Source organism: Tachysurus fulvidraco, chromosome 5 (genome assembly GCF_022655615.1).
Source record: "Tachysurus fulvidraco isolate hzauxx_2018 chromosome 5, HZAU_PFXX_2.0, whole genome shotgun sequence".
Taxonomy (NCBI): Eukaryota; Metazoa; Chordata; class Actinopteri; order Siluriformes; family Bagridae; genus Tachysurus; species Tachysurus fulvidraco.
Window position 1 is genome coordinate 18,787,703 of NC_062522.1, and position 12,140 is coordinate 18,799,842.

The window sequence follows — 12,140 nt, forward strand, 5'->3', positions numbered from 1 at the left end:
GTTTATTAATATTAAATGGAAATTGCCTCCTTGCTCATGGAATTGCATTTAAACCTTCTCTACAACACCATACACCAGTCTAATGCCTGTTCCTAGCACAGGACCAATCTGTTTTGTTCAATAATTACGCAGTTGTTTTTTTTTTTTTTTTTTTGTCATCCTATTCTTGCAGCTCAGCCATTTGCTGCTCCACTTAGCTTGACAGTAACAGATGTGAAAATTTCATCTCCTATCAGAGTAAACAACAGCTGATAACAGTTGAGAAACACTGTTAGATATGAAAGAGGCATATTTGTTTCAAATTAGTTTATCTACAAGCCTCTCCATGCCTGCAAGCAGCCACCAGCTCCAGCTGTGAATTTTGAGCTCACCATAACATGCAGATAGAAAGTGTATATACAGTATGTGAGGAATATTGTATTTATTATGTACAGTTAGGCTCTAGTAACTGATAAGCATTGATGTTATTGAGTATAATTTAAAAAGAGGATAACCGTTATCTTCATAATGGAGTCACAGGATAAATTATAGAAATTTATACAAACACAGAAATGTGATAAGCTTCTGTAAATGATTTATTTTAAACGTAGCAATTATGATTAAGTGTCCATTAAGTTCTGATTATCTTAAACTGAGTATAGTATGCATAGCAAGCCCCTGGATATAAGTTCTGAGCAGGCGAGCACAGAAAAATCTTAGCTATATCTCAGTCATATACAGTACATTCCCTTGCTTGTAAATCTCCAGATTTGCAATTAACAATGACTAAAACATAACAATAGTTATGATTTAATGTTTAATCATCGATGATTCATTTATGACTATAAATAAGAGACTTCAAAGTGGGTATGTTTTTGGCACACTGGTGCCTCACATTACCTTTTATGGCTAATGAATTCAATTGGTGAAAATCTGTGTAAGTTGATTTGATTTGTATTTGTCTTAAATGTATTTATTTATTTAATTTAATACACTTGATTAATGCATTTGCTAGACTGCAGCAGAGCAAACTAAAAACACTTAATAACATTCAGTTTAATTTTAAATTCCATGGGTTTATTCATTCAGCCATAAACAGAGCAGAAGTAAGTAAGTAATAGTGGAACAAGTAATATATTTAGTGCGCTCCACTTCACTGTAAGAGGTAGGTACAGCCTGAGGCATGAAGGTGAATGTGAATGAAATACTGGTAAATTATTATATTGAAAATGGTTATGTAATATTCAGATTTGCCTATGTTTTATTTAACCCAAATGCAAAAAAGACTCTAAACTATTTCACAGAAATTTTATAATTTATTACATAATATACCTTGACCATGTCTGTGTTACCACACGTCCATCTGCAGTTGTTACGTTCAATGTCTTGAAAGCTGGTTTTCTATTTGGTGAGTAATGCAAAAAGATATTGAACCTGACACAATTGGCCAATGCATATTGAAACAGATCCTCTGTCTGTAGCTGTGCAGGTACACGTACATACATAGCACATCTGTTGGCACATTATGGTGAGAAAGATGATGTCAGAGTGGTGTGAAATCATGTTGCCATTTTGAACCTTCTTTTCAAACACAAGGGTGATAGGCATCACAAGCAAGTGTAACATTTCCTTTTTTGCAAGAGGATGAGAGGTGGTAAAGATGCTAAACCCCACCTCCCAAAATAAAACATTATAAGTCTCTACTAGTCTTTCCTAGAATGGTGTTTTTGTTTTTGTTTTTTTTTATAGCAAATACAGTTATGAAAATAAATATAAAATATTGTGCTACTAATAACTAACATGTCAGTAACTTTCACTCTATACCTTAAATAATCCTTAAGAAACAGGCACAGTAAGAGATCTCTGTGGTTATTTATACTAATGAGGTACCTTGAAGGCTGTCAGATTTAAGCTTGGTAGGGTTTGTGGGAGTAGAGTATTTAAGGAACTCAATGAGGTTGTGAATCTCTGCTCTCATCCCCAACAGATCCCTCAAGTAAGCTATGCTTCCACAGCACCAGAGCTGAGTGACAACACACGCTATGATTTCTTCTCTCGAGTGGTTCCTCCAGACACCTACCAGGCCCAGGCAATGGTGGACATTGTGCGACACATGGGGTGGAACTACGTTTCTACTGTAGCATCGGAGGGAAATTATGGAGAAAGTGGTGTGGATGCCTTCATCCAGAAGTCACGTGAGGATGGTAAGTGTCACACTATTGACTTAATTGTTTTTAATCCATCTGTTGGAAATAGGTGGTGTAAATAAGACTCAATTTTCAGAACTGTTATTAAATGACATTAATTGATTGTTTTTCTTTTGTGCAACTAAGAGCAATTGCATCACCAATGGTTGTAAGTAAAAATAAACAGACTGGTATGAAGTTGAAGGTGGGGATAATTTGCAGATGAGAAACTACTGTAGAAGCAAATTTTGTCCAATCAAGGTGAAATATGATGAAACTCTGTGCTATATATATATATGATTTCATAATATCAGCTGCATGTTACTGATAGTATCATTCTTTACCCCACGCTCTTTATCTTTGTTTCCAAACAGGATGTAAACGTTTTAGAGGAAATTGTTTAGAAGAACATACGTACAGTAGAGCTTCTAAATGTTTGGTTAATGGTTCGCATGTTTGGTCTGCACCTCTGGGGTTGAATGGAAATGGTGGGTTGGATTTCTGTATGATTTAATGTATGAATATGATTTATTTGCTAATATGTTGTACCCTTCCAAGCCTCTAAAGCTATAGGTATTTCTCTGCAAGGCTGCAAATTCAGTTGATTGACAACTTGGAAGATGTTTTCTGCCTATTGTCAAAGGAAATGTTTGGCTTTATCTCTTGTCACAGACCCACCTCTTGATAAAGCCCACTGTCAACATGTTCTCCCATATCAAATGGGGCAGAGTGCATAGGTTCTTGCTTTATAAAAAAAAACCAAAAAAACACTACTAGAGATAAGAGCAACACTACAGCCTGGCAAAAAGGACCATTTAAGTAAGTAAAGATCTAATATTCCACTTAAACTGACTCCAGCATGGGTCAGTGATTTCCCTGCTGAATCAGACCTAATTCAGCTCATTAATTAATTAGGGGGGTTAAAAGATGCGGTTGAGCAGAATAAATAAGTAAACTTAACCTAATGAACCAACATCTAGACTTCCTGTGAGCTCTCTTGTCCCTGCACTTTTAAATAGCTGATATACTAAAACTTTAATTTGCTTTGTATGCAGAATTAACTTACTTTTCTATGATGATCTGCTCTATAAACATCTTACACGATTTGTTCTCACTGAAGGAACATTTCCATGAAAGCTATGAACCACTCAAGAAAGCCTCAACGGTCGTCATGAACACATTTGTTAGTACAGTTGTTAGTTTGATTTGCGAAAAGACAGTACATGGACACACCCAATGGGCACAGTGATGCAGTTATTTAGCAAAATAAGCATCTCAAGCCTTTGTGCTACAAAGTGTGCACGTGGGTAGCAGATCTGATTTGAAAGTATCAAATTACATTCAACAATGAGAAAGACAAATCAATTTGGAAGCCAGGAAATATTTAAGCACCATGAAATTAAACTGCAATTTATGGAGAGCTGATGTAATAAGATACTACAGTATTTTGCAGAGAATGTATTATACTTCTTATAGCCTTAGAAAACAAAAATAAGCCAAGCAAAAACAGACAAGCTCATATCCCAAAGGTGGCATTTATTTGCTTTAAGCCAATACACTATTCAAATATAGTTCCCATTACAATTCCCAGAGAATGAATATTATCCAAACATATTTCACTAGGTGTTGAATGAGAACAATCTCCATAACCCTTCAGGGGCACAGAGCAATAGCTGTGTCACTCTGTGTAATATTACTCTGAAATTTTCTAAGAGAATCATACATTTTACTACCACTTTCTCACATTGAGTGAAATTGCATTTCAGTGGAACAAATAGTAGGATGCATTTTATTACATGATAGGGAAACTACCATCAGCTAGGTAATTATTTTTAGGTCTACATCTGCAATAGCTGGTGTAAGATTGAGAGACACAATGCGACTGGGATCCCCCAGAAAGTGTCAGGTGAAGGAGTGTAAGGCATTTATTCTTATGCAGGTGGGAGTGTGCAAAAGAAAATAATGATTTTTAGGACAAAGAGAGATAACACCTAATCAGTGTGAGCTCAGAAACAAGAGATTACCACCTGCCCTCTTGTTTACTTGTTTGATTTTTTTTTTATTTTTATCAGCTCATGCATCCAGGGTTCACAAGTTTGTTGAATTAAAGATTACCTAGATGAGCTTGTTAAGTGTAAATTGGAATTAACTGTTACCGTCATTACTCTGTTAAGTTTCCAAGCCCTTTTCCATTTAAATGAATAAGCCTTTCTTCTCAGCAATTGCTATTCAATTGCTGGCTTGTTTTATGCTAGAAAAAGAGTAGTCTAAAAAAAAACTGGCTGATCTCCTTATTATTCCTTTAGTGTTAGAATTGGAATGAGGAATGAGTAAAAGAGTGCACAGATAAAGAAAACTAGCTGCTCCATTAACTACATTTTATTTTATTTATTTTGTTTGTCAGTGGCCATTAATAACGGTGAGACTTGCGGCTCTACTATGATAAAAATAATTTTAGCTTAATTTCTGAAAGAAAATGACATTAAATTTTAAATATATGACTGGACACATCATCATAAACCAAGATGAAACCTGTCAATAGGGTTAACTCGCTAAATAATAACAAAGAGATCCCAAGACATCTCAAGTTATATTTTAGTTCATACAACAGCTATCAGAATTAATAATTACATAATGTGTCCAGTTATGTTAAACAAACGAACAAACAAACAAACAAACAAATAAATAAATAAATAAATAGGTGTGTTACAATACTCATAATGCACATTAAAAAAGCTGCATAACAATATAAGAAAATCAAATACAGCTAATTAAAACATAGCTCTTTGACCAATGTATTACTGGTTTGGGGGAATGTCTGAAGCACAGACATGTTCTGATATTAGGTAGTTGCCGTTAATCAGATCACTCTCTGTAGCTCTAGACGAGTCTTTGATTCCCACAATCTCTTCTACCAAGTATGATTTCAATCTTCTTGCTTGCCATGATGATTTCTTGTAGTGTGAATTGATTCCTCTGTGTATGTTTTCATCTCTTGCTTCTGACGGACTGGTGGACATATTTGTGGGAATATCACAGTGTCAGTGTAATGTTGCGGTCCACCACTTACTGACCATCAGCATAGTGAGATATTACTTACTGAGAAGCCAAAGTGTTCCCCTACACCATCCATTAAAGACATCCATAAAGAATGTTCTAGTTCCTGCTTGTTACTGATCGTAGCCACTACTGCTTTTCCCAAGCTAGTATTTTAAAATATTCACAGATGAAAAGCAGCATACGTAGGAGAAACCTGATTTTTTTAACCTCTCTGGACTGTCCTGATGTAAGATAAAGAAGAAGTGAGGAGTGATTCTGGGTTTTTTTTTGGCAAATAGCCTACTTTATGATGTACTTTATGAGTTTTTTTTTGTTTGTTTTTTGTTTTTTAATAAATGAATGAAATAATCTAACTACCACCCTGAAGTCTCATGATAACAAGCATGCTATACCTATACTAATATAGAACATTGGCTATGAGCTTAAGTCATTTGAGGTATATTCCTGGTTAAATAATTGCACTTATTTGACCATATAGTATACTGTTATTAATAGGAAATGATTTATTATTATGCTATCTGGTGTCACCCAGATAAGGTTGGGTTTCCTTTTGAGTCTGGTTTCTCTCAAGGTTTCTTTCTAATATGTTCTCAGAGTTTTTCATCACTACAATCACATCTGGCTTGCTCATGAGGGATAAATGTACTGTATAATAAGAATTTATAATATTTCTGTAAAGATACTTTGTGACAATGGCAATTGGTAAAGTGCTAATTGTTCAAGTTAGTTCTTGTTTTGAGTTTTTAGCAATATAATGCTGTATATCCACATGCTGGTATGTATGTATGAAATCTTAGTTGATGCTCTAAAACAATGATTTCAATTTAGACAGCTGTGTCACGTTGAGGCAAAGGCGAGTGAGGATCCAAATGCAGTTTGAGCATTTAATAAACAAAAAAACAGGTAAACAGACAGGCAGGCAGGGAAAACAAGGCAGAACACAGAGCTAACAGGAACATAGACAACGACTAGCACCAGGGAAGTGAACAGTGTATATATATATATATCAGACAGGAACCAATCACAAAGCAGAGACAATGAGTAACCAAGACAACAAACGAGAGGGAATGAATGAGTTCAATGAGTGTCCATGGCAACAAACGAGTGGGCGGAGCAAACAATTAACAGCAGTGCAAGACACAGACAGACTCATTACAAGTTGTTTCTTTCCGTCATGATGCCACTATTGATGTGCCTAACCGTCAGCCAAGTGACTGTATAAGAATGCACAGGATGTTGAGAAACAGAGGATGTTAGAAATGAAAAAAAATAATAATAAATTCCTGCAGGCATATGAGCAGTCATGAATCTCTGCAACACTCTGCGCTCTCTTAATAGCCACAGGGGTGTTTGCATATCCACCCTTGAAGCCGAAAGCAAGCAAGCAGGATAACAGTTACAGCTACAAATTTGGATCTGCTGCATCAAGAAAGCTGTTCTTTACACTGGCTTTGATGGTGATTTTAACATACATAGCAGAGCAAATAGTGTGCAATATGATGCCTAACTCTAATATCCTGTGACAAACATGTTATTATGTACCATTTAGTGCACTGGGCTGTTTTCATTTCACACTGCTGACTCACCCTTTAATACGATCAGTAATGTCACACGGAATTGAGTGACTCAAAATATATCAGTATAAGATGTGAGATTTGGCTTAGGAATTATTTTGTAATAATTCACAGAGATGTACATGCATGTGATTACACTGATTACATAAGGGATTTGTCTAGGCTACTAAATGTTGCATGTGCATGGCTCAGATAATATTTGAGGCCTACAACATAATCATCTATGCAGCAAGCAGTTATGAAATCACATTATCATCACTATGATAAAAGTGTCATAGTACGGATGGAAAGAAGAGAATAGTCTAAAATTTAAGGAACCTAAATTAAGTGCTGCATAAAATGTTAAGGAATTACCTCCAATTGCAGTACATTTGTACAGACTCCTTTTTAATAGTCCGTGCATATCGTATAATTTTAATCACATAATTTTCATTTATAACTTAAATACAAAATACTAAAACACACATGCATGATAGCTTTTGAATGAGATCATGCAGCATACAGCTTCCATTGAATTGCCATTTACAATAATGCCTCAGGCATAGTTTATAATAGAGACGAAGGGTACATCTTTCCATACCTTTTTGAAAGAGTAGTCGGTTGAAATGTTTTTTTTAATTAATATATATAATATATTTTATTTTACTTTATCTGCTCACATATTGATGATGGCTTAGTGTTTAGCACGTTCGCCTCACACCTCCTGGGTTGGGGGTTAGATTCCTGTTTTCACCTTGTGTGGGTTTCCTCCGGGTACTTCGGTTTCCCGGTTTCCGGTCCAAAGACATGCATGGTAGGTTGAATGGCATCTCTGGAAAATTGTCTGTAGTGTGTGATTGCATGTGTGAATGAGAGTGTGTGTGTGCCCTGCGAAGGGTTGGCACTCAGTCCAGGGTGTATCCTGCCTTGATGCCCGATGACGCCCCGTGACCCGAGGTAGTTCGGATAAGCGGTAGAAAATGGATGAATGAATGCTCACATATTTTAACAGCTATAATAACTTACAGCAGAAACGTCTAGAAAAAGACGGAGGGTACATCATTAATAAGGGACATTGATAATTCTCATGGACTCAATTTTATGAATAGTATTATGATCTCTACTTAACAAAAGCAGACGAGTGCTTTGTCAGCTTGTCCTTCAATCCATGGACATGGTTTCTTTAAGGAAAATATGTCAAATTAACAAAAACCTTGGCATTATTTTATTAAATTGACAAAACATAAAAACAATGAAATATCCTTTGTCGTGTTCTCACATTAATACATTGTGGTCCTATTAAACTGTGTGCAGCGATTGCTTATTTTTATATTAAACAATTGACATGTATAATAGCCTGTGTTGTCACTTTCTGCAGCTCTCATCTGTAGATAAAGCGTTTTTCACCCTCCCAAAGCTTCACACATTCAGTAGCAGATGCTACTTAAGAAAAAACAGCCAGTGGAAGGAACTAAACTGCACAGTGGTAGTTGTAATAATCTGATCGAGCCGCCCAGAAAATCAACTAAGGTGGTTTTCACACCGGGCAAATTCGCTGTGGTCCGAATCAGAGTGTGATTTTTCCTGGCTCCTTTTTACTGCTCTTGTTTTTTTATTCACCCTATGTTTGAATAAAACACCTCACCTCTTCTTTGAACCTCCTACAGCTAGTCATGGGGTCTGTACTGCAGTGCACTGTGAAAGGCCTCTGAGGCATCTGTATGTGCTGACCATGAATATGGAAAACTTTGCCAATGCGATGTTGTTTACAGCACTTAGTAGGGACTCTTTTCTTCTTAGGAAGTAAATGTGTCAGAAATAATAAAAAATTAGCATTTATGTTAACTTCCTGCATTTATAGTAACTTTCTAATAATGCATGATGTACAGCGTAACGGACAGAAGACAATGAACGAACAGATGAAATCAAAACCAGTGTTTTTTGATAGTTCAGGTCTGAGGTAAAGCTTGGAGACGTGGTGAAGGACGCTTCGCGCGTGCTCCGATAAACACACGCTCGAGAAGGAGTTGAATCTGGTAACGTGCAGAACAGGATCTGGAACCGCTACTGAGAAGAAGAATGAGCGAGTCGAGTTAGTAAGCATAGTATACGAGACTGGACGGTGAATGAAGGTGAGAGCGTGGCTTAAATAGTCTGTGAGCAATTAGTGTTGAGTGACGCCAGGTGATGATTATCAGAACGCCGGTGATTGAGATCTGAAGGAAGTGTCGTGAGAACCTGGCGTATCCGTGACATACAGTATATGATTCAGTGTATCAGAAGAATAACAGAACCATTTGCTGTTCATTTTAATCTCTTTTTCTAATTTTTAAACCATAGACATCTGTTTTTCTGATTTGCTTTTTTGGGACTTCAGCCATGTTGTGAAAACAAGTCTGCTCCCAACCCTGTGCTCTGAACTTATTTTTTGGTGTTGTATTGCTGTGAGCTGCACTCTGCAATAAATTACTGTGGATGGCAGGTCAATAAAAACCTAAACCTTAGGGGGGGTTCGTAGTCTTAGTTCATTTAGGTTTTTCTGGGTTCATGTTTTATTCAAGATAATATTTCATGAGACTTTAGTCTCCAGCAAGTGCAAGTCCGTCCATGTGGGATTCAAGTGTGTCTCAAACTCAAGTCCAAAGCTCTGTTGCACAGGCCTCTTGAGTTTTTGTCTGCCAAGCCTAAAACCTAATACAGTACTTTTGTTTCTTGATTATGAAACTGAGTGACATTAGCAGATATCTATGAGTACCAATATATTGTGAAATCTAGCAGGAAGGTTTCACACCATGTATTCAATTCAGCATTCAGTTTTATCAACAGATCTTTTCACAAAACAACATTACAGAAATATTGATGTAGATTTAGATCCCTAAGCTCCCTTAGACAACATGAGATGTGAAACCTCGAGAAACCTTGATATATATAAGGAGAGGGAGATAGAGAGCGAGAGAGAGAGAGAGAGAGAGCAGACATCCATATCCATACATTTTCTATCATGCTTTTTCTATACACACAGGTTTGATGGGAGCCTGGAGGTGTACTAATCCATTGCCCAGTAACACACACACTACAGAGAATTTAGAGATGCTAATCATACAGGTCTTTGGACTGGGGAAGGAAACACAAGACAGTCTCCAAATCACAGGGAGTACTCCCTACACACAGGGCAGAGACAAAAATTGAACCCCCAACCCTGGAGGAGAAAGGCAAATGTCATAAACACAATACCGTCATGCCCCCAGAGAAAAGACAAATGAGCATGGGACACTTTTTAATCATGACATTATTCACTTGAGGAGTAAGAAGTATTTGGCATAAAACATTTTGGAGGTTGCTAATAAGATAGCTGAATTCTCAGGCAGAATCAAGTATATGTAGAGAATCAGAACAAAGGCAACTAGGTCCACAGATGGAGGAGAGCCACTGCAAGAAAACAATGTACGGTTTTGGCACTGGCGTTGTATTGGGAAGCAGAAGTACATCTGCAATTTGCTGGACAGATTGTCTGGTATAATAACAGATTACAGTGACCTAAAAGGGTATATATTGTAATCAGAGACCAAATGGAGACCACAGCCATTTTAGCTGTAACAGCGTAGTAAAAAGAGAGAGCCAGAAGGTAACACAGGCATGAGGACATTGAGGAACAAAATACATCCTGCTGCTCCACCATCAGCAAGCATGAGTGAATATGTGAGACTGGGGCAGTGCAGCAGCATCAAAATCTACCAGTTTACCAAAACAATTCATACCCATGAACTCCCCAGATCTGTGCTTCTATCTAAGCCTGACTAAACAAATAGATTTCCAGGGTAGATTGATTCCAAGTCTAAGTAATCTCCACTAACTGTAATTTTATAGCTAGGATGCATAGCAAGACAAAAGATATAGGTTCGTATTCATGAAAATTCTTAGTGTAACGAGTTGCTCCTAGCTAGCGACGAAACTAAAAAATTCTTAGAAAAGTGGGCGTTCCCTTAAAGTTAAAGGTAAGATGCTAGTAAAGATAATAGTTTTTTTTACAAAGCATCTTAACCATTAAAATAGCTCATAAGGTCAAAAAGTCTTTTAAGAGGCTTAAGAGTTTCTTTAGCAGAGGAGAAGGGTTAGGGTTAGCCAAAAGGTGAAGAGGGAAAAGAAATGTATTGTATACAATATTTAATAATGATAGTGAGTTAACAAGTTGCTGCAGATTAGATTGTGTAGAGATTTTTTTGTGACCAATTATTTTAAAGATAACATCACCTACACAGAGATGAAATGCCATAGTGGCAGGAATGGTATAATTTGGTGCTGTGACATTTCTGTGCAGTGTTTATGTTTACATTTACATTCCATTTATTATATTTGGAACATATGAATGTTAGTGTGTCTCTAATATGATCAGTCATGAGTGTAATCCCTACACGATAAAGCCTCAAATATCTTAACATAGAGACAAAGTGAATGTGTATAATAAAATATATTTTAAAAGCCCACCCTATATTTTCTTTATTGAACAACCAATCACAGCCTTCAAAAGAATGTGTCATACCTACCAATGGGGTTAGTCCTGCCTCTTCTGTGATATAAAAGTTTTTCTTCCTCACAATTGCTCTGAGATTTATCCTGAATCTTAAACTAAGATTCTTAGGTAAACATGTTTAAGCTAAATTAGGAGCTTTCTGAAATGATTCTTAGAATCTTTATAAAAACAGGCCCTGATTTCTGCTGTAGTCTTTATTCATTTAGAACCTGCACTTTCTGATTGAACCATGCTTGGCAAATCATAATAAACCAAAAATGATGGTTGAGAGGATTGAGTTCTGTGTAAGCAAAGAAGGCGAGTAGGCATTTTTCAAGTACATTTAATGGGTGTGTATATATACACAAGGGTAACGCTAGGAAATTATTTAAAGTTAACTAGCTAGCCGACATTATGGGGAGCCTGCATGGCAGTGAGTTACATGGATGCACAAGTAGTCTAGTGGAGTTCATCAAAGGTCACAAATAGTTTTATTACAGTAAATTGTACAAGAAAGTAGCATACTGTTAAGTCATAAAATGAATAAGGAAATGATGCCTGCTCATTTCATTTTTGGGATGTCTGTAAAATCAAACACATCTTTTCTAAATTAAATCTGTGCACAGATTGTCATGTAACATTTTAACATGAAAGAAAGACAACTAAGGTCCACAGATGGAGGGCTGTGCGGCCATCCAAAGAAATGCCACCCCACACCATTACTGACCCACTGCCAAAACGGTCATGCTGGAGGATGTTGCAGGCAGCAGAATGTTCTCCATGGCGTCTCCAGACTCTGTCACTTATGTCACATGTGCTCAGTGTGAACCTGCTTTCATCTGTGAAGAGCAC

At 36.7% G+C, this 12,140-nt stretch overlaps 1 protein-coding gene across 2 annotated transcripts in view; it reads left to right on the forward strand.

Moving 5' to 3' along the window:
* grm4 (glutamate receptor, metabotropic 4) overlaps positions 1–12,140 on the forward strand; it is a 153,922-nt gene that overhangs the window by 102,076 nt on the left and 39,706 nt on the right. For both annotated transcript variants that reach the window (XM_027146303.2, XM_027146304.2), the window contains exon 3: positions 1,967–2,183. In XM_027146303.2, coding sequence (XP_027002104.1) covers positions 1,967–2,183 — 217 coding nt within the window. The remainder of the gene's footprint in view (positions 1–1,966; positions 2,184–12,140) is intronic.